This window comes from Pempheris klunzingeri, chromosome 19, assembly GCF_042242105.1.
Source record: "Pempheris klunzingeri isolate RE-2024b chromosome 19, fPemKlu1.hap1, whole genome shotgun sequence".
Classification (NCBI taxonomy): domain Eukaryota; kingdom Metazoa; phylum Chordata; class Actinopteri; order Acropomatiformes; family Pempheridae; genus Pempheris; species Pempheris klunzingeri.
The window spans coordinates 12,905,641-12,931,861 of NC_092030.1; the positions used below are offsets into that span (position 1 = coordinate 12,905,641).

A 26,221-nucleotide genomic window follows, 5' to 3' on the forward strand; every position below is an offset into this window, starting at 1 on the left:
CAACACATAATAATGCAACATAGACGAATCCCTATTCGATTGGGGTCGCGCTGCTGTGGCAGCAGCTGAGGCTGCGTGGCAGCTTTTCCTTGGACAGGTAGAGCATAGGCTGAATGCTGCTGCTGAAGTCCATCAGGCCAAATGCGACATAGTGAATGTAGCAACGAAACACATCAGGAGAGAAGTAGTGCTGGAAGGGAAACAGCGCGACAGGAGGGAAATAGTTGAATACAATGATGGCCAGGATGATAAGCACCATCTTGAAGGCTCTCTTCTTCACGGGATGCATCTCGTCTCTGCCGGGCCCAGACTGCCTCAGCGCCCACAGGATCGCAATGTTGCAGAACACCATGAAGGCGAAAGCTGCGAGGATCATTGCCGTGAAAACCTTCTCGAAGTTGACAATGTTGCCTACACATTTTGCAGCTGCATAGGCCAGAGTGATCAGCCAGACTGTGAGGGCCAGGACTGCTCTGTGTTTGCGGTCCTTGAGCTCGGTGAAGGTGATGGGGTGGACCACTGCCATGTAGCGGTCCAGACAGATACAGGAGAGGAAGAGAGGCGAGGAGTCTTTCATGCCATAGAAGAAGCGCAGGACGTACCAGGTGCTGCTGGTGGTGAGGAAGACAATGTTGGCGAGTTCAAGTGGAGGGATGAGACAAAAGAGTATATCTAAAACCGCAAGATGAAGGATGAAGATGTCTGAGGTGGAGGAGTCGCCCTTGTTCTTGTGGATGAGCCATAGCACCATGAAGTTGGCAGGAATGCCCAGGAACATGTTAATGAACTGCAGGCCCAAGTACCAAATAAGAACAACGGGCATGTTTTTGCAGTGCTCATACACCGTCCTGTCGTCTCTGGTGTAGTTGAGGGGTCGGTGAGAGACATAGAGCACAGAGGAGTTGGTGTATAAAACCTCCATGATGGGCGGAATTAGAGCGAAGTCGTCAGACGACACCAGCCAGACCAACAAAGATCTGTCAGATAAATAAAACAGATCAGACAAACACACCTCACGTAAAACTGTTAGAGACAAAAGACACTGTCAATGAAGGGAGAGAGAAAGGGGGAATGGCCTCAGGAGTACATGATCAAAACCATGGACCCCTCGGCCACCAGGGCACTTGAAGTGTTTGTGTTAGTATTGGATTGGATTTTTATTTTGGATCGGGCCTTTCACTCCATGGTCCATGTTTGGTAGAAGCAGCATTAGTCAAACTGTTTAATCTGACTAAAAAAGAGTTTTTGGACATGTCAGTGGAAAGTGGCTGTCAACACTACAAGACTGTGAGAACAAATTTAAGGGACCAAAGGTTCTGCTAGGTAAAAAATCAGTCCAATGTGGTGGTTCCCAATTTGGGAGTCAAGACCCACGGTTAACGGTCAACGGTTAAGTACATGTGAAGCTGACAGATGAAGATTGGTGTTATACATTGGCATTGAATATTTGGGGTACTATGAAGCTGAACTAAATGTAACAGTGTTGTGTGTTGTGCTGTGATATGATTGGTTGTTCTGTTGCACAATATACATCTATTGGTATTAGTTTAATAATGATTTTGTGATATTTGATTAAATATCCTCTTTGACTGTGGTTCTTGTAATATCATTAAAGAACTTACTATTTTGCTGTTTTGCCAAATGACTCTTTAACCATTAATGTACTGTAGATAACTCGTGATTTTTGTCTTATCCAAAGTTCAGATGAAATACTGTCTGAAAGCACCAGTCATTGAATACTGTCATTTACATTCTTAAAAAGGAGGTACTGAATCACAAATCTTAATCCTCGGCAGTCACATGAAGGAAATTTCGAGACACGAAGTGAACTGTAACTAAACTCTTATCGATGTAACACCTTTATTTCACAGAATGTACTTCCCCTAAATACTCTTTACTCAAAAAGAAACTGCTCACTCATCAAACAAAACATCCAAATGGCACCGAAGACCTCTTACCTTTAATCGATGTCAAGTTGTCTAAGAACTGATCCGCTTTGCCCTCAACTGTCTGTACACAGTGTCAAGGTGACTCAGCTCATTTCCTTTTTACACACTTATGGCTGCAAGACTGAATGTGGCTTTATGAAAGGGCAGAATTGTTTCCATGTGTTCTTACATGTTCTCACCATATCAACAAGCATGGTTCCACTATCTCTGGGTGACATGTAAATGTGCAACCCGAGCGTCATCTCCTGCAGAACATATTATCTAATAAAGCCTGCAGTGGCAGAATATTGCCACTATAAGACTAAAGACCTCTCTGAGGACGCAAGACATTTCTGTAGAATTGCAGTGTTTCTATTTGACTTTGGAGGTCAGAGTCACTATTACTATTCCAAAATGACACTCACCTGTTCAGCAGGATACTGTAGCAATCTGGCGTCCCCACTCTCCGCCTAATCCTTGTGACTCTTGTGTCTGTCTGTCCCAGTGTGAGCAAACACTGATCCCCTACTTCAAAATGAATGGAAAACATCTTTTGGAAGATGACCCAACACTTCAGGGATCCTGCTCCAGTCTGATCATCCAATCACAGCCTTGAGATGTGGGTGTGGAAGTTGTAGATCTCCCTCTGGATTCCACGGTGTCTTGTTTATGGACCCCCAGTACATCCATCGGATTTTAAAAATTAATAAATTAAATGTGGAACAAACATTAAGGATGATCACTTGAATGATAGGAAAATGTGTGAAAGTAAGTTGGGTCAGGAAAAAGCAATGAAATATCAAACACATTTGTGTGGAGGAGAGGCTGAATTATGGACCAAAGGAAGTTGTAAACCAGGGTCCTTGGTGCGCGCGGCACAAGCTGACCATTAGGTCTCTGGGCGCTTATAGTGTGAACTAACCACTAGGGTCCCCAGACTGCTCTGCGCTCCCAATGTGAGGGCTTCCAGATCTTTTGGGGTTTAAAATGTTCACTGACCACTTGGGCCCCTGAGCCCCTGGGGGGTTAAGGTGTGATCTGACCACTAGCACCTCTGGGCCCCATGGCACCTACAATGGCAGGGTTCCTGCGCAAGAGCAGACGACTATGGCGGTGCTACAATGTGAGGTCCTTCAGAGCTTAAAGCGTATGCTGTGGCCCCCAGGCCCCTGGGTGTTTACATTGTGTGTTGGCCCCAAGGCTCCTCAGCGCAAGACCTGGACCTACTGTGCATGCTTAAAATGAAAGCCTCTCAAAGAGAACATTGCTTCTGTGCAAACTGAGCTACCGGTTGGCACTATACAATATGCCGTGACATTATACAATATACACCAACGAGCCAGTTTAACATGAGAGTTTGCAGAGCGTCATATTGTGGCATGCCATTCGTTGTTTTACTTATCATAACTAGCTGTCCCTCAGCCATCTGCCCATTTTCCCTGCTAGCAAACTAGCGCACTGTTAAATGATTATCATTTACTGTTATTGTTTATAGCCAACTGTATGCAAAATCTTTAAGTAATCTGAATTTCATTGTAGACATTTTTGGAATATTCTCTTGATATAGCATTACAAAAATACAGAAGGTAAGATTAACAAAGGCAATATCAACAGGAATAGTGATAGAAGTGATAGAATGGATTATCTTTGAAGCTGATGTCTGATGAAGCCTGGAGTAAAATGGAGCCACATCCAACTATGGATTTTTGGATCTAACGTTTTTCTCTATGGAGAAAATCAGTTGGGACTTTATAGAATGTCCCCGCAATTATATTTTTAACTTTTTTTTTTTTTTTCTTTTCATGGGTTCCCTCAAGACGTCTAAAAACGTATGATATTGTTCTCACATAACTGCATTAGATAGATGTAAAAAGCTGAGGGCTGTGTGCTCCCATTGGAACATGGAAAAATCTCCACCTCGTGGGTTTGGGGGGCCTCCAACAGACATATGCCCAGGGGCCTCACGGGAGCACGATCCGGCCCTGTGTTGAGGACGTGTTGTGGCAAGCCGTCATCCATTCACGCCGATTGGCACTGATGCAACAAACCGATGGTGCCTGACGGAAAATCAGCAGTAAACAACTGATGCAACAGTCCAGAAAATGACTCGTGATGCCTTTCAGTGTAACAATATGTAACATGTTACGTGAGGCTCACATCTCGAGGTGCGATGTCCGTCTGTGGGTTTGTGCTGCACCCAACATGCAGAACAGGGAGTCGTATCTGCACTGAGAACTACACATCCCCTCATCCACGATTCACACATACAGAATGTATTTAAGCGTGTTTCTCTGAGTGTGTGGCATCTGCAGATAGTGTTGTTGTTTGAATGACCTCTCAGTTGATCTTTGACCTTTCAATCCTATTTTATAAGACGGTTGCAAAGACTGCTGTGTAGATCAGAATCATTAACATCACCAGTCAACACATTAGACTCTATAAACACGTCACAATAAAGGCTCATTGGCTTTTTTTTTTGTTGTATTACAGGTCATGCTGTATTTGTGGTATTACAGTGTGATGTTCTGTGTGTTTCAGGTTGTTTGACTCAGCTGAAGCCTGACCCAGGTTTGTTTGCCTTCGTGGGCCCGTCCCCGAGCTTGTTTTTATTTGTGTCAGGTCCACGGGAGATCTGTGTCTCCCTCCGATAAGGTAGGAGATTCTCACAGGTTTGTGAAATTCTGCATCAGAGCAGAAACACACACAGCAGCACACAGCTGCCTTTGTCCACACAGGCCCATTCAGAGATCATTGGAGCTTCCTAAAGTTGCATTTTTGAGAATAAACAGACCATCCTTCAGTATATAGAAGGTGTAGATTAAAGTAATTACCAGATAGATAGATCGACAGATAGATACCACACCCACATAGTCCTGATGAAGTCCACCAGCTCAGTTTTTGACTGTTAAACTCTTTGTGAATAACAATTTGCTAAACATGTGTATTAAATGTTGCTTACTTGCTCGTGAATATTTAATCTTATAGGGAAATACAAGTTTAAAACCAAGTTTTCATGGGCTTCAAAGCTACCAAGATTGAGTTTTGAGTCCATGATTCACTGCACCAACTGTCTAGAATTCCAGTTTCCATTAAAAACAGAGCAGAGCTAATCACATCAGAGGCTAAAGTGCAAATGTGGCGCATGAATTACATCAGATCAGTCTCACTATCTAGGGACATTTCCTTAATTTATGACAGGAAATCATAACAGAGCTGAGCAGAACAGACCTCCCTGGAAATCTTTAGAGTTGAGTTTTTTCTGTTAACTGAAACCCAGACAGCAGGGCTGTATATGAGATCACATCGCATGAACACATCACGCGACCGAGCAGTCACATCAAAAATGTGGACGCAGAAAAGAAGTAAAACCAATGAGAGGTGTGAGTTTGTTAAAAAAAAAAAAGTGTAATTATTAAAGGCTTGCAGTCTTCACATGAAAGGACAAGAAATATGACTTTCAATTAAAATGTACAGATTGAAAAATCTATCACATTTGAGTAGTTTTTGCAGACAGATTGGTTTTAAGGGATTCAAAATCACCTCATTTAACTTAAATATCGGCATTTAGACTGCAACAAAATCATGAGAATCACATTGCTAGGAACCAGACAACCAGTCAGCTTTGTTTGGTTGTATTTATTATTTTACATTTTCATCTGAAGGTTGATTACTCTCGACAGAAAGCAGAGGGAAAGAGTTTCACTCACACATTATGTAGTTTGAGCAGCAAGAAACATACAATCAAACAAATGGGAGACAGACATCAACAATACGTTATGTGCAGACATCCCAGCAGTACCATACAGATCCATTACAAAACTACAATGTTTGCTCTTTCCTACCACCACCCACTAACTAAATATTTCTCATGTAAACTTGTGGATAGCTGAATGTTTTTACATTTTTATTCTAAAGCCATCCTGATAAAGAGGGACATTTATGGGGACAAAATGGGTTTGTTTTTTTTTGTTTTTTTTAACATCGTTGCTAACAGTTAATCCCCAAGTTTCAAACAGAAATCTCTTCAGAAGATAAATATTGTTGAGCTGAAAATAAGACCCATGCAAAGAACCCACTGTATAGACATACAGGGGATGCAGCACTAGTTAGCCAAAGCGATGATAAGATTTGTTTTTGTTTCCGACATGACATCAGAAAATCCCCCCACCAAGGAGCTCGGGCTCCGACACATGCACCGTCTACCGTGTTTATCCTCCTCAGCCCTCTTCTACGTGCAAACTTCCAAACGCCTCTCAACTGTCTCTGCTTCTACAACTCAATGGCTTGTAGGCTGTCCTCCCATCTCTTCTTTCAATCTTTAAAAACATCTTGAGATTCATCAAAAGGTCTCAACATTAAACATGCTACTATAATATAAAAACTGTTTCAGTAATTCCTGTCTCTCTCTCTCTCTAGAAAGCCAATGTCTGGTAAACATGTAATTTAATTTACATTAAAAAGGAAGGAAATACTGAAAGGCATGGGCAAAGTGTATCTTATTATCATTTAGATCAAAGTACCAAACTTAAAAGGTTTAAATAAAATGGAATTGATAGGTCAAAGCAAGCAGATGCAGCTGATCTGTTTTTATATCAAACTGTGAGAGTATGGCATTTTATTCCAACAGAAACTGTTCCCCCTGTTGTCCGTTCCTTTTTGGACCACTAACTTTATGTTTTTTGCGTCGCCTGTGTGGTTGAGCAGCATAAGTAAAAAAAAAAAAAAAAAAAAGTCTCTAGGAGTGTTTGTGGAGATCTAGCAGATGCTGTAATCCTGCAAGGACTGGAGTGATGGGATCTCACGAGACCTGGCTGGTTTCTTGAAAGTGTTCCAGTATTTTAGGAATGAGCGTTTATGCAGGAAACGTCAAGGCAGCAAGTAAGAGAGTCTCTGGACTCTCTTGTCACGTCATTCGGGTCAGGATTTCCTCGGAGCATTCGCAGCTAGGTAGTGCGCGAATTGGCTTGGGGTGGAGTGGTCACATGCTGCAATAGAGGGTGTTGACGTATCATGGCTAAAGGTGCATCACTGCTACAAGTGTGGGTAAACAATAGTCATCTTATAAAAGGTTTGCTCCAGACCAGCGTCATGATGATTCCTAGCTGAAACATGCCGATGTTACGGTGATGGGTGGAGTGTAATTCATTTCAGATGAAGGTGGAATCCATAGTGCTGGTGTCTTGGGCACCGCGGGCTCGAGCCTCAAAAAGCTGTTTTATCAAGGCCGACTTCTCCTGCTCAAGCTGGGCGATCCGCTCGCTCCTCTCTGTCACCTCCTTCATGAAGAGAAGGGGAAAAAAACAAAGCAGGTGACACCCATCCTCCTTAAGTGACTGAAAACAGCAGTAGTGGCTGATGAACTATAAGTGACATGTATCTACTGGTTTGTAAGCTTTGCTGAACCTGTGTGAGAAGTCGGTTCTGGTCCTTCAGTCTCTGGATGGCTTGCGGAGGAGCTGGACCAGGAGGCTGGGAAGAGGCTGCTGTCTGAGTGGTGCTGGAGGGAAATGACGGCTGGGAAACAAAGAGGAAGCAAAGTTATACCAAAGTATTGCCTGGTAGTATATATAACAGCACATTTCCATCCATTATCTATACCACTTATCCATCAGGGTTGCGGTGGAGCTGGAGCCAATCATGACTTTGGGCAAGAAGCAGGGTACAGCCTGGACTGGTCAGCCAGCCAACCACAGGGCCAAAACACACACTCAGACACACAGACAGACAACCGCTCACACTCACAGGCAATTTAGAGTCACCAATTGCCACCGTGCTGCCCTTTCCATTCATTCCATTTCCTGCCAGATCGTCTATTTTGCTTCTGCCGTAGCGTTCCAGTCATCTGTTACTGCCTCACTGAATTCTGCCTGTATGATCCTGCCCATTGGACTTCTGCTTTTTGGATATGCTTGCCTGTTCTCTGTCTGCCTGGTTTCTCTGAATCGCATCTCTGAGTTGTGCCTCTGGAATCAAAACTATTTCCTCTGAGCTTTTACATGAACACTAGCCACTCATTTATATTTACAATACATTTACATCCCCTTTACATATAGCAAAACATTGAGAAACACTTGGCCAATCTCATTTCCGAGATCTTACTAGAATACCATTAAAATGCAAAAGTCAATGTGCAGATAACACTTACCACCCCTGTGCAAGAAATAAGGTCATTAAGGCAGCGGTTGACCTCTTGCAGTTTGGGTATTAGAACATTCATGCGGCTCTGATTGGCTTCTGTGAAAAAATCCTGAGGAGAGAACATAAAAGACAACAGAAACTTGTGAAAGGGCTGGAAAATGTTGACAACGTTGGTAAAATCTCCCTATGTGTTGGAAATATCTTCTAATGACAAGACACTGTCAAACAAAATACAACAGGTTTCATCTGGAGCACCTTTTATCTGTGCTTTTTAACAGTTTCGGACCCGGGTTTGAACTGACCGTGCAGTGGGAGCTCTGGCCGACCTGCCGCTGTCTCTCTGTGACATTGTGGATTTGGCCCTGGTACCAGTCTCGCGCCCGCTCCACCACTTCCAGGCCCGCCAGCAGCGAGTCCTTCTCCTGCTCCAGCTCTTTCATTTGCTTCAACTGAGTGAGTTGAAAGTTGTAAAGGCGAGAGTGAAAAGGTGGGGGGGGGGGGGGCGGGAGGGGGGAGCAAAAGGGTGAAATGGTGGGAGAGGAAAAAGAAAAAATGTGATTAAGAAGAGAAGTCACTTTCTGTACAGATCTCACATGGAGGCCCCCTGGAAATAAAACATCTCATTTTCATATTTCCCATGCCATCACGACCACGAGGTTTCAGATCACTGCCAAGATGAAATCTAATGATTGATTTTGGGCTGCCGGCTGCCTACATGGTAGACAAACACCCATCTTTTCACAAGGGCATCTGCAGCAAACTCTTTTGTGCTGCCAGAGACAATGGCGCCATACCAATTGTGCGGGACTCTTTCCCATCCTGAACAATGTTTAGAGGAGCAATCAGTCCAGTGTCATGGCAACCGTGCAGCAACCTAAGAATGGGGTAAACAGTGGACCCACTTCAACTATGGCTGCCCCAGAGTGAGTCTGTGTGTGTGTGTGTGTGTGTGAAAGAGGAAGGGGGAGAGATGTGTGTGTGTATATGCATTTGTGTGTGTGTGTGTGTGTGTGTGTGTGTACCCCAGCAAGGTTGCATTGAGTTGTGCTGACCAGGCTGTCCATGCGGCACACTGCCACAGTCCAGGCCTCATTGCTGGCATTCAGCCACCTGGTGTGTCATCTTTCTATCAACCATTGCTCCAGCCCTCCGTCCCAGTGAAGCTCACTACATTCCACTGAACATCGCTCATCAGTGCTATCTAAGTCAGTCATGCACAAGGACACATGTTGCCAAAGGAAACTAAAAGAGGACAACATTATTAAGAGTCTAAACCAAACCTAGTTTAGCATATTTGTGCTCCTTCCCAAAGAGCCTAAAGGGAGGGTGCACACAGAGGGAGGGAGGTTTTGGGGAAGAGGAGGGGGCCGGAGGGTTAGAATGAAGCATGACCCAGTGTCAGGCTGCATGAATGTGTGGTGGTCCACAGGCAGGAAAAACCCACCGAAAAGAAAATACACACAGAGAGGGAGCACAGCAGCAAATGGCTGAAAGGTTATGGAAAAGTCCGTACATGTATGTTTGTGTACTGGCTGAATGAGCAGGCATGAATACACACAACAAGGCGCATACAATGACATGACACCCAGTGCACACGCTGTTTAGCTAAAAACACAAAGAAGAACACAACAGCCTTTCAAAACTGCATCTACAAAGGAAACAAGGACAATTTAAGGTGGCAGCTAACAACTATTTACACAGATTCATCTGTTGATTATTTTTCTGAACAGTCAATTGTCAATTATTTTGTCTATAAAAGGTAAGAAAATAGTGACAAATGCTCATTTAGAGACCAAGGTTCTGTAAATCAAAGACTTTTAAACATTAGAAAAAAAGGAACCTATGAAACTAACTAACTGACCATTCTTTTTAGAATTATCCAAAACCTGAAGCTCAACAATATCTTAAAGATTTATTTTCACTATTTCACTATTTTCTTTTTCTGATAATCAATTAAAGTTTACAAAGTATTAGAAAACACTGGAAATTGCCCATCAAGTTTTTCAAATAGCATGTTTTATCTAACAGTTCATAATCCACAGATATTCACCTTGATATAAAACAGAAAAAAGTAAAGAATCCTCACATTTAAGAAAGTGCTTGATAAATAAATCGGAAACACTCGTCCATCACACTCTGGCCAACTACTAATCGACTGCTCGTCTCAGCACCGGTTCAAACGCTAAAGCTCAATAATACCACAGCAGGTTAGAGCCAACAACCAAGCCCACAAGTCACTACAGCTAGCACAAATAGTCTTTAATATCCTGCTCAACATTTCACACACTGAATTCCCAGCTGCTGAACTTGATCACAACTTTTTATCTTCATACTGAAACAATCACAATCTCAAAAACAAACTTTTGTTTCCTATACATGCTGCAACCATCTCTCCCTTTCCTTCCGAGTCCTTCTTTCCCTCTCGTCCTACTCACCCAGAGGAAAAAATGCAGGGCCTTGCTGCTGTAGATGCTACTGCTGAGGGGGATGAATACGGTGGTGTAGGCAGCCCACACAGCCGTCCAGGCTGGGTCGGGCTGGCCAAACGAGTCCTCTACTTCTACCAGGCCCCTGGGCCCGACCCGGCTCACTACCATCAGGGCAGCAGCGGGCCAAGTCGGCCTGGGTGGGAGGGCCGCAGGGGAGGGGGAGGAGGACAGGGGCAGGGAGGGAGGGAGGGAAAAGGAGGGGAGTCGGTCAGTCAGCCTCTCCAAGGGGGAAAAAAAAGAGACGGAGACGGCGACACAAACAGGGAGAGAAAGAGGGAGAGGAGGCGAGCTAGAGAGAGTGAGAAATGGTGAGGCAGGGGGAGAGACGAAGAGTGAAGGGAGGCATGAGCTCCACACTGGAGGGTGGGAGGGGCAGAGCGGGGGGGAGCCAGCAGGCAGACCGATGGGAGGGGAATGTGGGGGCCAATAGAAAGTGAAATGTAGAAGAGTCTGTACTGTACTTTTTTTTACATTTTCCTGGAATCTTCATGTTTCAACTACTTACTTGTCCATATGAATAAAGCATTTTGTGACATCTTTTTGTGAGCCTCAATCCTTGTTATATCCACTCACATTTAAAATCAGAAGAGTCAAGTCCAAGCAGACTTCTGTCTCTCTGAATGTCTTTTACTGTAGATCCTCTATTCTTTAACCCAAGTCACAAATGAAATGATGATAGATTGAAGAAGAAAATCATTTTTAAAATGTGCAATAAGTAAGACTTTGCATTCACTGGTTCAGATCATAACTATGAATAATCTCCCATCGTCTTCCTTAGTTACTTCCCTCTGTAATCCAAAAGTGACATTTAAATTGGGTGTTTTGTCTAATATACAAAGGTACTTAAATTACCAACCTATAAGACAAGAACAGGCAGTGAAACCTCTTTTTTCTGCTTTTTTTTCCTGCTTGATTTCAGTCCGTTAACTGATGGATATCATCTCTACACATTTGCCTTATTTGACTGAAGACTGAAGTAAATTCTAAGACAGTGCAAAGAAATTATGATCTCAATATTCATAGTAAGAGATCCCACTGATTGCTACCATACTCCTTGTTGGAATTTGTTTGTGCGCTTGTGCTGTAATATGAACCAAAAGTGACAAGACATGTTTCCAAACTGCAGTAACGTCTTTTATATTAAAATCAGCCCCACGTCGCTCTGAGTTTGGCTTCTTACTATCACAGCACGACCTTCACTGGGTTATTCCTACAGACATATGAAGTTTACATATGTCAGCTGGAGATGTGCAGGTTTAGAATGTTTGCAAGGACTGTGGTTTTACCTGTGAGGACCAGAGGTTTTCAAATGAGTGATGAGTGCTACAGTTTTCTTTAGGAACAGACAGAGGGTGTGTTGCGTGTTAATAGAAACTAGGAGGATTTGGGTGGAACTACAGTGGAACCATGCATCACTAATGTTGACTCTCAACCTGGTTTGCTTGTGTGTGTGTGTGTGTGTGTGTGTGTGTGTGTGTGTGTACCAACCACTCCATAATCCACTCCATTGGATATAGTATGCCGTCTCTGCTCTTCCCGACTCCGCCCGTGTCGCCTGGAGCCACCAGTAAATCCTGTTGCTGATTCGCTTTGAGATCTCGGTAAACCTGATTTCCCAACACCTACACAAATGTGAAACAGACAGACTGAATTAATATCAAGAGATCAATATCTCACATAGTCGGAATGTACATTGTAATTACTGCAGTTAAGCTGGTTGCAGTATAGGGAAAAACATTTTGTGCAATCCTGTACGAAAACATTTGGAAATATGATTCATTCTAATGATTTAGGCAATTACAAACGCTCAGATATGAGGTCTTCTGAACACTATGTTCAACGTTAATAGCTAAGAAGCAGCAGTGGTAAAGAGAGCTGCAAAGGAGTGTTTTTATAGTTGACATACACATGCATGCACACAATAATTATGTCACATATGTAGATTGATGTCTTGATGTCAGAGTGAAACACTTTAACAGTCAAATTGCATTATCCTTAACAGGGTGGGTGCCAAATTCGCATTCAAGGTTTGTAATGCAGGAACTTGTGACACAACTTCAGACGTTAAAATCAGCACAAAAGTGTTTGAATTTTGAAATGTATGCATTGTACAGGGTGCTTGCTAATTTTCAGTCGTGCATTCTAAATCAGCCCCTTATCTAGCAGATGTGAGATTACACATTACTGGCCAAAATACACCCACGTCTGTAGACAGAGTAATGAAGAAAACTACACAAAAAACATGAATTTGAGCCAATACTGCTTTGAGGTTGCCCGTTTCTACCACAAGAGGGAGCTGTACTCTGCAAACATGCCTGATATCAACTATCACATTGAACTAAACACAAAGCGACGAGAAATGTAGAGACATTTATATTTAAAATTCACAAGAAGAGAAACTGTTTCATCACAAATACGTATCACAGTCCATTGATTACTTGTACTTGACTGAGGAGGAGCAGAAAGAAAAAGCAAGGGTATTTGAGCTAAAACACGCTGTAGCGTTGCCACTCAAGAAATCTCAACACAGGACAACCTCTTGATTCCATTCAGACACCTAAAGAAAGACCTAAAGAATTCTGAATACGGAGGTGAAGCAGATGAACAGTGAATGACAGTGTAATGAGCAAAGTGTGACATTTAGAAATTATACTGGGTAGTATATACACAACAGAGAAAAAGAGAGAAAGGAGAATGTTTTACTTTTCTAAAGCTTCAAACTAACTTTGGCAACGAGCTCGGAAATGTAACATGATCGAAAGCTCAAAAGCAGGTACTAAATACACCTTATAGCGAGACTGTTTTGTCAGCTGCTGTTTCCAGACTCAAGAGCAACTCTTACCACACTTTTTAGTTATTCCAAAGACAGCATGTATAAAATGTCTCTGCTTTGCTCCTTTGTGCATTGAGTGTGTATGTTTTCGCTGTGTTTCTGAGGGTTTCCCATCGCAGCTGAGAGACACGCAGGACCGAACAAGTGGTAAGGCTGCTGCCGAGCTCTCCGAGCCCAGTGTGTAAACTTGGCGATGCATTTCAATGGTGTTTCTACATTGTATTTCCACTCACATCAACTGAGGCGTTTTATCATTGTCGCATTTTTAGGCATGAGTGTGCACCACTCCTGTTTTCCCACAACCAAGAGAAAGTGGAAGAGAGAGAGAGAGAGAAAGAGTGGCAGGACTTTGTGGTGAAGTCCAGGATGATGGGGAGGATTTCACCACTGCCATGATTTGGTGAGCCGTGGCCTTTCTGCTGTAATCTGACCTAATCCAACAGGGTTTGGCTGCATATGAGAGATTACAGCACGAACACTGCCGATCTATCGGTCTGTCGACATTATATGGCCAAACCAATGTGTGTGAATAAAGTAAGTGGACTTACTTTATTACACTAACAGCCTCCCCAAACTTTCTAGCAAACTGGCCTCCACACCAAATTTAGAAAACCATTTCTTTATGGACCTCACTTTGTGCATAAGGTCATTTTATCTTTGCAGATTGTAGCAGTGAGATGTCTCTTCATCTGTCCCAACAAAAAGTGCACAAAGATATGTGAACATTTAGTCACATAGCCCGTCCTTCCATCTATCCATCAGTCTGAAGAAAAATATACTGCTCTAAGTTCTAAGTGATGTAAGCGGTGAAAGCCCCGAGGGCCTCGACAGAGAGAGTTTGAGAGCGTCACTCTTATAGCTCCAGACAGGCCTGGCTGTACAGAGATCAGGCAAACTCAGACAGACTCTAGCTGAATGTGTGTGTGTGTGTGTGTGTGTGTGTGAGGGAGAGAGAGAGAGAGAGAGCACGTGAAAGAGCGTTTGTATGATTGTGAGAGGAAGAAGACCAAGAGTGAGTTGGTATGAGCGTGAGAGCTTGTATGTATGAACAAGATAATGAGCAGGCAAACTGGGTATTTCTCTCCAGCGGCCCTTCCAACCTACATCCTGCTCACCCAGGAAAATCTGACCAAATGAACACACATGCAACTGACCATCACGCGTTTCCCAGGCAGCGGGACCCCGGGTGGGACGGCTGTGCTCCCTCCACAAGGAAAACCCTCAAGACTGATACATTTCTGCTGGAATTTCTGACACAACCTCTGACCTGCCCTCGGGTTAACAGCGGCAGTTATCCAACTCAGCACCTATCATTGTAGCAGAGGCTGTTCAACTGAAGGCCTGTTTAAGCTGTGAAATCTGGAACATGCCTGGAAAATCTGGAACATGCGTTATTAAACCCCAACAAGACTATTGTTGACCCCCATGGAGATTCAGGCAAAGACTCCCTCCCAGTCACCATCCTCACCTTTGCAGACTCCCTCTGGGTGACAATGCAAGCACTCTGCAGATATTCTGCACTTGTGTGTACTACATGGATCACTGCATCCAATTAAATTAGACTATGAGATCGAAGCTGGCAAGCCTGCAGTGGACATATCAACTCAGTTATGCGTGCAATTAAATCGCTTGCTAATAGGAATTCAGTCTCAGTGTTCTGGTGGGTATTCGGGGGTTCAGTAGCTCTACTTCTAACTCATCCTCGTGCATATTTTTTGGTGTCCAGATAAGATTTTGTCTTTGTTTAGTGCAGCAGCAGATTGTACCTGAGGCACAAAAAGGAGCCATGGAATTATAAATTGCATGATTTGTATGAATCTACGTTAGACAGCAGTCCTTAAATGACAATAATCAATGAATCAATGTTTTTTTTTCTGTTTTACATCACTGTACATTGAATATATTTACCTTTTGGACTGTTTGTCAGACAAAACTAGCAATTTAAAGACCCATCTTGGGCGTTGAGAAATCATGATGTGTATTTTTTCATAATTTCCTGGCATTTTTGTGGGCTGACTATTAACGGAAAGGATGAATTACAAATCAGAAAGGGGTGGTGGAACTAGTGAGGTGCAGATAAGTTCATGGCAGCAGCATTTTGTATGAACTGTTGATGGGCAGATGGGATCAGAGCTAATATGCGGTTTGCATTTGTGTTACTGTGCTGCTGTTACATCTGGATTTTGACAGACGGGGTTTTAACTTATTAGGAGTCCTCCATGCACTCACTGACCTGTGGCCAAACTCTCTCACACACTCTCGCACGCACAGACACGATTCTATTTACATGGCACTACTTACTTGGTCCGTGGAGCTGTGGTGACTCCAGAGCAAGCGACTCGATGGACCTGACCCGGCTCTGCTGGGGCTGTGTTGCTTTGGTGGCATGGCCCGGATCGGCCGGGTAACACCCGCCCCCCGGCGCTACCGAACTCCGCTCCAAACTCCGCCCGGTTCTCTCGAATCCGGCGCTGTACGGTGCCGGACCACACACGGGGTACCCGTCCTCGGGCCTGGTTCGGCTCTGCAGGGAGGACGCCCGGTGCTGCAGGGTGTTAGTCACGTTGCTCGGGCCCAGCGGACGGACTTTATTCTCAACCCGTGTCCCGACGCTGCATGTGGACAGCGGGGCGGGTTTCTGGGGCTGCTTCGGTGCCTGCTGCGGGTGCACGGCAGCGTGGGCCTTGAAGTGGGAGCTGTTCTCCGGGTTGAGCATGGAGTACCGCAGCCCCGCGACGAACCGCTCGAAGGTGAGGCAGCCATGAGGTGGTGTGACCCTCCTGAGGCAGCCCAGCACCCCGCCGGGCAGGTCCCGGGTGTCTGCGCCCTGCCAGCGACTCTCGATCTCGGAGATGTGGACGTAGCCCCGTCCCCCATCATCCAAAATGTCAAACAGGGTCCTGAGGCTGTGCAGGAAGGCTTTGGGCAGACCATCTGTTGAATACTCCGTCTCTTTTGGCTGCATTTTGGCAGTTTTGAAGCCCTCAGCCCTCAACACTTTTCTCGGTCCAACTCTGCCGTAAATCACCGACGTCCCGTTGAGTTTGCAGCTCTGGTCAGTCGCTATCAACGCCATGAAGGTACCGATGAACTCACTAAGTAATCAATCAAAAACACGCCAAAACAAGTTGGCTAACTTTCTAAAAGCAAACACCGGGACATACACGGTTCGTTAAAAACAACACACGCTCACGGAGCAGAGAAATACATGTCCTAAGAAAGACTTTTAAGCTGAAATGGTGCCGGTGTGTCACAGTCTTCCGCTGCCTCCGCTCTCCGCTCCATACTTTCCTTTTCTGCTCAGGCCCGCCCTTCAAACGGCTGTGCGCGAGCGTCCCGAGACCAGCCATTGGCCGCGGCGTGCACGAGCTCTGCGCTCATTGGTGCAGGCCCGAGGTGGGCTCCGGTTTGAGTTGTGCTTTTGTTATTGCTGACGCTGAGACGTTATTCATAAAGCCTGGATATTATCCCTCCCTCCACATAATGAGAAAAAGCTGGATAAACGATCACCTTACAGCAGCCGTGACGGGGATCAGAGTCCTGCTGTTCCACACCAACTTTTAACTCCATGATTGTCCCTGGAATGACTAAACATCCACCGGGCTGTGTTGTGGACATGCCTCAAAATGAGCCATTGTTCATTTTACTTTTGGGATTGAACTCCTTGAGTAAATAAAACTGAATGAAATAATAAAACTGGACCCATATGGGCACAAGGGGGTCAAGCGTAATCAAAGACTCACCTGTGCAATGTAACACAGTCAAGGTAATAAAATGCAACAAAACTTTCATTATAATATAATGCAACATTTGATTCTGATTGAAATTGTGGCTCTTTTCATGTATTTCATTCATTTTAAGCCTAATATTTGTCATATTCTTTTATTAGAATTTGAAATCGTCCTCTAAGGGATATGTTTGTTCATATTTCTCTTACACAAGTTATTACTTTTCTGAACTTGACACAATACCTCTAACCCCCAAACTACACTACTACCAAGTGACAACAACAGCAACAAATACTCCTAAAAACTCAATGAAGTGTTAACTGTGTTTCTTCCTCGCTCTAAAGACCCTTTAATCACGTGCCAGCTTTAATATCACTAAATGTGATTTATATCAAGGTTTTCTCTCAGTTGGGCTGGAAAGAGTCAAAACACATCGCAGTCATTTCTGGGATTCCAGGAACGCTGTTTTTCTTTCTTTAGCGATGAGTCACACAGAGAAACTCTGCACAGATCCGTGTTTATCTGTGGCCTGCCTGGACTTGAGCTCTCATCCTATGCAAAAGCTTTAGCACTCATTTATGGTGACAACGGTTACAAAAGACTGCCTGTGATTGACAGATAGTTATTTTTCCTGTCAGACCAGATATTGAATTGCATATTTTCTCTGTTATGTTTTATCAAATCCAGTGTGTATTTGTCTTCATGGGGAAAGAGGCTGAAAAGGAGGCCATACAATCAATGAATTCCTTCCCAACAAACACGTGCTGCCCCCCCCTCCCCCCTCTGACAGTCAAGCACACACCAGTTGTTCTCATTAGCACATTAATTTGTGGGAATTGATTATGACCCTGGGCAAGAGAAAAGGGCTAAATAGATCAGCTGTTCAAATCCACGATGATAATGTTTACATGTAGGATGGTTTGCTTCTCCATTATGAGACCGGGATACAAAAATGCTGTAAATTGAGTTTGTTTTGGGGCTTTTTTTGGTCCTGCATTTCAAGCCTGGTTGTTATATAACCAAAGAAAGACAGAAAGTGAAGGAAAGAGGAGAAACACACACACACACACACACACACACACACAGTGTCCAGTTGCAGCTCAGTTCAGAGTGATCGCACAGGGTCAGACAAATGAGCACTCACTCCTGTTCTCCTCATCTCTCTTTTATCACGCACACGTGCACTGCTGCTGCACAAAACACTCTCTCTCTGACACACACACACACACTCTTGAGGCTTTATAAACCATGCAAGTGGTTGTCAAGCGTGCCAGAAAGCCAGTCCATACCGCTGTTTATTTCAGTTACTGGACATGTACAGAGCCTCAGCTCCACTAGCCAGTCAGCCCGCTCATGTAACACACTCAACGCGCACACACTCTTTTCCCTCATTATCTCCTGTTTGCTCTCTGTTTCTCTAAGTCTTTTCCTTCGGCGGCATCAGTGTGCATGTGACAAAGGATTTGAGAGCTTATTCAATTCGTGAAGCTTTTTTTTTTTTTTTGGAGAATGGAGGGAGACAGAAAGAGAATTCAAAACCTTCAAATCTTGGAGGTGTTAAATCAGATTTGAATTACAGTGGGAGGACGAGAGAGAGAAGAGGCGAGAGTGGGGGTGGATTCAGGCTGTGCAAAGATGGAGAGGGAAAAAACATGAAACCAAAGCCAAAATCTTCCCTTATTCAGATTGCCTTTATTATGAGGATCAAGAATCCAGATGCTTTTCCTTCACAAACACTGTAAAAAAGTGCACTGTGGTGAGCTTGTGTGTTCTGCTCCCAGAGTTAGAGGGCTTTCTTTGGCTTGTCCTCCATGAATAATGGGCCTGGACTTTGGTCGTTTCATTCACTCGAGGTGTTAAAGCGTGCTTGAAAGACTCTATTGTTTCACAGGCCTGCGCCACATGGCGCAGAATTTAGGTTACTAACATCTTATTGCACAAATTAGTTCAGCTATGTTAATAAAGTGGAGTCACAGTTTGGTGTAAAAGCATAATAATGCAATCGTCATCACATTTTCCTTTTGTGTGTTAACCAACACAAAATGATCCTATATCGACAGAGCCTAAATGTTACTGGAGAATTTCAACCATTTGTTCAACATTTTTAAATGAAAGGTCTCAATGAAATGTATGTAGAGCCATTCTCAGCACCTCTGCAGAGCCATTTTTAAAGAATTTGGCTACTGGCTAATAATCAACTATTTGAAGTCCTAAACAGTTGCTAACATCTGTCTGTGTGAGGGGGAAACAGTTGCTACTGGCTTGTAATTTTACATAATTGTTTCCTTTCTAATAAAGGCAGATTTGTGCCTATGGACAATCTACAACATATACTAGCCTTTACTAACCATGTACAGAATACCAATAGGCATTAGACACTGATAGCTGCACAGAAAACATTTCTCTGTCATGGTACATGGTTCCATTTTTACCTCTCTGTTTGCACATGCACATGTGGGTGTCTTTGTGTCTGTGGATGAGGGGAGGATGGATCAGTGTGATGTTGTTGTAGTCCACATATTGAACTATTGTCAAAATATATGACCTCAAAATCATTTGACAGACATTGTTTTCCAGAGCAACTCCCAATAAGCGCATTCAAACTCCATAGAAATGAGAGCCATGATGTCTAACTATACAGCAATGACTTCTACATTTCCCCTCCCATCTTTTCATCCCCCAATCTGCTGCTCATGCTGTCATTGTAAATTAGCAGTTTTTTTGCACAGATGCCAAATTGTTCTAAATCCAAACAGGATTAATGTTTGGTCGTCCTGAGCTATTGCAGGGTTCATTACAGCATCACTGAACTGAAGACAGATGAATGAACATGGAGCGGCTGAAGGCGACAACAGTGCATGATTTCATGTGGATTGAAATGCTGCCCTGGGCATGTTATTACATAGTCAAAAAGATGACACATTCACGCATGATTTAAAACAATCAATGTGTGATTTAGATCATACGCTTGAAAACAGAATTTACTGGTTTGGTTGCGCCACCAAGCTACAGCACACATCCAAAGAGGCATACAGTGACAACTAGTGGCTACTTCTGGCAGGACAGCAATAATTTGGTTGCATGACAAACGGACACATCCAAATGATAATACCGGATCACAAGATTAACGTCGGATTCCTCCTAAAAACCCCAAACTAATTCCTGACCTCTGATTCAGGAGACTCATCTGTTTATCCACACAGTAAGGCTGTTATGAAATTCAAAACGCTCCACAACCTCTGAAACTGAAAAAAAACATTTAATCTATGTGGTGTGATGCAAAGATAAAAGGTGAAAAATACTAGAATGCAATTAAATACAGAATGTATCTCACACCCAGTTACTCTGAGCATCTCCACCATGGTGTTGAAAAGGTGTAGTTATATACAGTAGATACACAGGTTTGATTAAAAACCATTTCAATCCATCACATCGCCATATTTTGTCTTCTGGGGTCCCTTTGGTTCCTCTGCTTTTGACACTGAAAGACAAACATACACACAAGTAAACACACAGCACGAAGGTGTAGCTGACAAATCTGTAGAGAACTGATCCCAGGACAAAAATGTATTTCCTTCCATAAACCAGTTGAGCCTCCACCTGTCTGCAGCCACACACTACACTCACCCTGCGGTGGCGATCTGTCAGGGACTTTGCCCGTTTCTAGCAACAACCACAGGTCCGAGCATTTCTGCGTTTCCCAGCGAGTCACTGCGTAACTTCCAACTGACGACGCCACTGGGAGAGAAAAGAGAGGCGATGTTAGAGAGACGAGAGAGAGGACAGGAGAGGAGATAAGCTGAGAGGAAGAATGGTTGGCTAAATGGCAAATAACCGAGATCTTGTGTGTTACTGCCCATTTAAAGCCCATTTTTCATTTCTCACCTATTGAAATGAGTAGGTTCCACTGAAGAGGATATGGGAGCTTCCTCTGGAGACCCTTCTGGATGGCAAATAAACTGATGGCACCTGTAAAAGCAGCACCGCGTACATCTTAAAGGCGCATCTAGCAGCCGTGATGAACACTACAACTCTTTGTGGCTCACTCATTATCCAGAACACTTCACTATTCTCCTTTTGCACATACAGTTCTTCTTTTGAACAAGTAATTTCCAGCTGGTATTTCAAGTGGCAAGCTGTGCACAGACTGCTCATGAAGCTTACGTTTGACCGATCTCATTGGAATTTCTATCCTGCCTCCATTGCCCTGCTCATCAAAAGACCCTGAACTACTCTTTTCATCAATGCTGATTTACAGTGGGTACGGAAAGTATTCAGACCCCTTCACTTTTTCCACATTTTGTTATGTTACAGCCTTATTCCAAAATGGATTAAATTCTTTTTTTCCCCTCATCAATCTACACACAATACCCCATAATGACAAAGTGAAAAAAGTTTTTCAGAAATTTTTGCAAATGTATTAAAAATAAAAAACTGAAATATCACATGTACATAAGTATTCACACCTTTTGCTATGACACTCAAAACTGAGCTCAGGTGCATCCTGTTTCCACTGATCGTCCTTGAGATGTTTCTACAACTTGACTGGAGTCCATCTGTGGTAAATTCAATTGATTGGACTTGATTTGGAAAGGCACACACCTGTCTATATAAGGTCCCACAGCTGACAGTGCATGTCAGAGCAGAAACCAAGCCATGAAGTCAAAGGAATTGTCTGTAAACCTCCGAGACAGGATTGTATCGAGGCACAGATCTGGGGAAGGGTACAGAAACATTTCTGCAGCATTGAAGGTCCCGAAGAGCACAGTGGCCTCCATCATTCGTAAATGGAAGAAGTTCCGAACCACCAGGACTCTTCCTAGAGCTGGCTGCCCGTCCAAACTGAGCAATCGGGGGAGAAGGGCCTTGGTCAGGGAGGTGACCAAGAACCTGATGGTCACTCTGACAGCTCCAGCATTACTCTGAGGAAATGGGAGAACCTTCCAGAAGGACAACCATCTCTGCAGCACTCCACCAATCAGGCCTTTATGGTAGAGTGGCTAGACGGAAGCCTCTCCTCAGTAAAAGGCACGACAGCCCGCTTGGAGTTTGCCAAAAGGCACCTAAACGACTCTCAGACCATGAGAAACAATCTCTGGTCTGATGAAACCAAGATAGAACCATTTGGCCTGAATGCCAAGCGTCACGTCTGGAGGAAACCAGGCACCGCTCATCACCTGGCAAATACCATCCCTACGGTGAGGCATGGTGGTGGCAGCATCATGCTGTGGGGATGTTTTTCAGCGGCAGGAACTGGGAGACTAGTCAAGATAGAGGGAAAGATGAATGCAGCAAAGTACAGAGACATCCTGGATGAAAACCTGCTCTAGAGCGCTCAGGATCTCAGACTGGGGCGACAGTTCACCTTCCAACAGGACAACAACCCGAAGCACACAGCCAAGATAACGAAGGAGTGGCTTCAGGACAAGTCTGTGAATGTCCTTGAGTGGCCCAGCCAGAGCCCAGACTTGAACCCCATTGAACATCTCTGGAAAGACCTGAACATAGCTGTGCAGCGACGCTCCCCATCTAACCTGACAGAGCTTGAGAGGATCTGCAGAGAAGAATGGGGAAAAATACCCCAAATGCAGGTGTGCCAAGCTTGTAGCATCATACCCAAGAAGACTGGAGGCTGTAATCGCTGCCAAAGGTGCCTCAACAATGTACTGAATAAAGGGTGTGAATACTTATGTACGTGTGATATTTCACTTTTTTATTTCTAATACATTTGCAAAAATTTCTAAAAAACTTTTTTCACTTTGTCATTATGGGGTATTGTGTGTGGATTGATGAGGGAAAAAAAGAATTTAATCCATTTTGGAATAAGGCTGTAACATAACAAAATGTGGAAAAAGTGAAAGGGTCTGAATACTTTCCGTACCCACTGTATATTAACCTTATGCCTGTGTCTCTGCGCTCCTTCTGGGATAGATAATATGGCCGAAAAACTACATTTGAAATGTGATGCTTCTTTAGTTCTTCAAGTTCCTGATTTCAGTAACAAAAATGCAAATTATCACAGCAATGACAGTGTTCACCAACAATTATCACTGTAGGGTCAGTTGACGGCACAAAATCTTTTTCTTAATGTTAATTAATAATAATGTTAGTTACTGATGCATATGAAAGATTGTACTATTATGATCATATAAGCATCATCACTTTGTGTTGAGTTCAGTATGTACCAGGTAGTAAAACATCCAGCTTTATAGATCCCATAAAGATGGGCTGAATACAGCTCCCTCCTGTGGTATTCACAGATCAGGACAATGCTTAGCCTGTAAAATCACTGTTTTTTCTTACTGATTGTTAAATGTCTGTCTGTAGATAGAATTTAGTCATTGACTTCTTATGACTTCTTCTCATTGACTGGTTTAGGAAGCACTAAACATCACTTACCAAGTATGAAGCTCCCAGTCCCCTTCATGAAGGCGCCAGACTGACAGGCAGCATAAGTCTGTAAACCCTAAAAATGAGGAAACAAACCACAGCATCTCTCACTACACGATTCACCGCGTTAGGACACGGCTGCACACTTTCCCGGTACTTTACAAAGGTTTTCAAAATGTGTAGCAGCATGTCAATGTGATGCCAGTGTCCTCTGAAGTTCAGCAGAGATGAGGATCGAGGGTAAAAACAGAAACAAACCGGGTGCTTTGCTGCCACCGCATCGTCCACTCTGGTGAGACCGAGATTCACCATTTTTGGGGGCTGTTGTGAAGCTAGAGGTTTCAGTCTTCGAAGTAAAATACCATTAGCTCATGCTGAAACTGTATACATAACCAATGGATGTATAACCCATGGCATAACACTGCTGTTATACAACTTCCGTGCTGCCAAACCAAGGAATACAGAAAGAGAGAGGAACAGCTGTTTGTATAGAAATACTAGTGACACCTAATGGACAGGAGGTGGTACTGCAGCATCGCTCAAATTTAACCCTTTAATGCCTGAACCATGAAATAATTGCCAGAATTTTTTTTTGAAACTGGAGTGTTTACTGAACTTTCTGACAAATTACAAAAAAAAAAAAAAAAAAAACTTGCTACCGGCATTTTGATTAGTCATAAAAAATCATAGAGTAATTTCTCATGCATGCTTGGATCATTTCGAGGCTTCGGCTTCTCAAATGTGACAATTTGCTGCTTTTGCTTCATCTTAGATTACAGAGAACAGAATCACTTTGCGATTTAGACTGTTGTAAATACAATACAGAATAAATCAAGATAATAATCAGCAGATTAGTCTACCATGAAAACACAGGGGGCATTTTTCCTGATTATACAAATAAGTTTTTACAGTATCATTTCAAGGATCTGTATATTTCCTCTACTACTGGCTTAATCTCTGGGGCCCAGTAAACAGACTAACACATAAAAGTTAGTGCTTGAATGAAGTCATCATAGTGACCTCTGACCTGTGAGCCCTCTTCTGGCCTCACTTTGACAACACAGTGACCTCAGTGAGAGCAAAGGCTGGGGATGAGTGGGAAGAAGAAGAAGAAGAAGAAGAAGAAGAGGCCGATGGAGAGAATCCACCTGCTGCTGCTGAGACACACGCAACAACACAGAGGCTTAAGTTACATCTGCTACTTGTTACACAGGAGAAAGAGGAAAGAACAGAGTGACTCCAGAGGTACAAATGATAAAAACCAAAGAGTTAAAGGTGGTAATATTGTGATTCACATTCGTAGGGAAAACGTGCAAGTCCCCATCAAATCAGATTCTTAATAAAATGCCCGAAAATATATAAAACAGAGACTCATTGGATTAGAAAAGCTTGAACCAGCAAATTTAGCTATGAATTATAATAGCTATGAATGCTCTTGTGGGCAGCTGCTGTGTATCCAGATAATAAATGACTTTATAATGAAACAGTTTTGGTGATGTAAAATACACAGAAGTTATATACTGTTCTGTGCAAAAGTGTTAGGCAGGTGTGAGGAAATGGTGCAAAGTTAGAATGCTTTCAAACTTCAATTGTTTGAGTCAAAATCTGAAATATTTGGCTGGAGCAGAAGGCAGTTTGTTCACTGAAGGGCTGGAGAGTGCTACAACAATGAGTGTCTGCAGACAACAGTGAACTATGGTGGAGGTTCCTTGCAAGTTTGGGGCTGAGTTGGGGATTTGGTCAGGATTAATGGTGATCTCAATGCTGAGAAATACAGGCAGATACTTACCCATCATGCAATACCGTCAGGGAGGCGTCTGATTGGCCCCAAATTTATTCTGCAGCAGGACAACGGGCCCCAAACATACAGCCAATGTCATTAGGAACTATCCTCAGAGTAAAGAAGAACAAGGGGTCCTGGAAGTGATGGTGACAGAGCCCTGATCTCAACATCATCCAGTCTGTCCGGGATCACATGAAGGCAGCCGACATCCACAGAACAATCCGTGTTTAGTTCTCCAACATGTTTGGAACAACCTTCAAAAACTGTGTCCCTGGAAGAACTGACGCTGTTTTGGAGGCAAAGGGTAGTCACACCAAATACTGATTTGAATTAGATTTTACTTCTGTTTGCTCACTTTGCATTTTGTCAATTGATAAAAAATTATTACATTTTGTTTTTGAAAGCATTCTTACTTTACAGCATTTCTTCACACCTGCCTAAAACTTTGGCACAGTACTGTACGTTGACGCTGTACAATAATAAACACTTAAAATGAAAAATATAATGCTTCTAAGTACTAATCAGGAGGGTTAAAGAAGTGTTACCGAATATCACTTCTGATTAAATGCACTTACATGGCACTTTTCTGTCTCAGCAGGACAAAGCTCTCCACTCACATATTAACACACACTCAACATGGCTGAAAACCTTACAATAATACTAATATAGTGTGTTATTCACACTCCAACTCGAACAAATGAGGTTCATTTTATTTATTATCATTTTACATTGGAAAAGCAACTGTCAGTTATCCCCAACTGTACTTCCATTCACATATTGTAGCTCTTTATTTCTAGGTGATTAATGTTTATATTCTTACAAAACAAAAAGATTTCAGACACAATCTGTACACTCCAAAGTCAAATCACACCCCTCCCTTCAACCCATCTATGACAAACGCTAACATGGGAGCCAAATTTTAGTGCAGTGTT

General features: G+C 43.3%; 3 protein-coding genes across 3 annotated transcripts; all 3 read right to left on the minus strand.

The window, feature by feature from the left end:
• Positions 1–31: 31 nt before the first annotated feature.
• Positions 32–922, minus strand: hcar2 (hydroxycarboxylic acid receptor 2-). The gene has a single exon (XM_070851046.1). It carries the CDS (start codon positions 920–922, stop codon positions 32–34), a length of 891 nt encoding a protein of 296 aa, XP_070707147.1.
• Positions 923–6,512: 5,590 nt separating this feature from the next.
• Positions 6,513–16,655, minus strand: sapcd2 (suppressor APC domain containing 2). Its single transcript, XM_070851169.1, has 6 exons — positions 15,690–16,655; positions 12,044–12,177; positions 8,369–8,515; positions 8,074–8,175; positions 7,332–7,442; positions 6,513–7,204 (listed from the first exon to the last, which is right to left on the minus strand). Exons 1-6 carry the CDS (start codon positions 16,462–16,464, stop codon positions 7,076–7,078), a joined length of 1,398 nt encoding a protein of 465 aa, XP_070707270.1. The 5' UTR covers positions 16,465–16,655; the 3' UTR covers positions 6,513–7,075.
• A 3,394-nt stretch (positions 16,656–20,049) lies between these two features.
• tmem141 (transmembrane protein 141) lies at positions 20,050–23,941 on the minus strand. Its single transcript, XM_070850767.1, has 5 exons — positions 23,765–23,941; positions 23,516–23,582; positions 21,002–21,085; positions 20,744–20,854; positions 20,050–20,597 (listed from the first exon to the last, which is right to left on the minus strand). The coding sequence occupies exons 1-5, from the start codon at positions 23,816–23,818 to the stop codon at positions 20,536–20,538; spliced, it is 378 nt and encodes a 125-aa protein (XP_070706868.1). The 5' UTR covers positions 23,819–23,941; the 3' UTR covers positions 20,050–20,535.
• Between the last annotated feature and the right edge of the window lie 2,280 nt (positions 23,942–26,221).

Bases quoted from the DNA above. Each gene is read 5' to 3' on its own strand.
- hcar2 (XM_070851046.1), bottom strand. From the start codon at position 922: ATGGAGGTTTTATACACCAACTCCTCTGTGCTCTATGTCTCTCACCGA.
- sapcd2 (XM_070851169.1), bottom strand. From the start codon at position 16,464: ATGGCGTTGATAGCGACTGACCAGAGCTGCAAACTCAACGGGACGTCG. The intron at 12,178-15,689 runs GTAAGTAGTGCC...ACATTTGTGTAG, and splicing joins ACCACAGCTCCACGGACCAA to GTGTTGGGAAATCAGGTTTA. The intron at 8,176-8,368 runs GTCAGTTCAAAC...TTCTCTCCTCAG, and splicing joins GCCAGAGCTCCCACTGCACG to GATTTTTTCACAGAAGCCAA.
- tmem141 (XM_070850767.1), bottom strand. From the start codon at position 23,818: ATGGTGAATCTCGGTCTCACCAGAGTGGACGATGCGGTGGCAGCAAAG. The intron at 23,583-23,764 runs GTTTGTTTCTGT...CCTCATTTTTAG, and splicing joins CGGTGGCAGCAAAGCACCCG to GGTTTACAGACTTATGCTGC. The intron at 21,086-23,515 runs GTAAGTGATGTT...CTGCTTTTACAG, and splicing joins GACTGGGAGCTTCATACTTG to GTGCCATCAGTTTATTTGCC.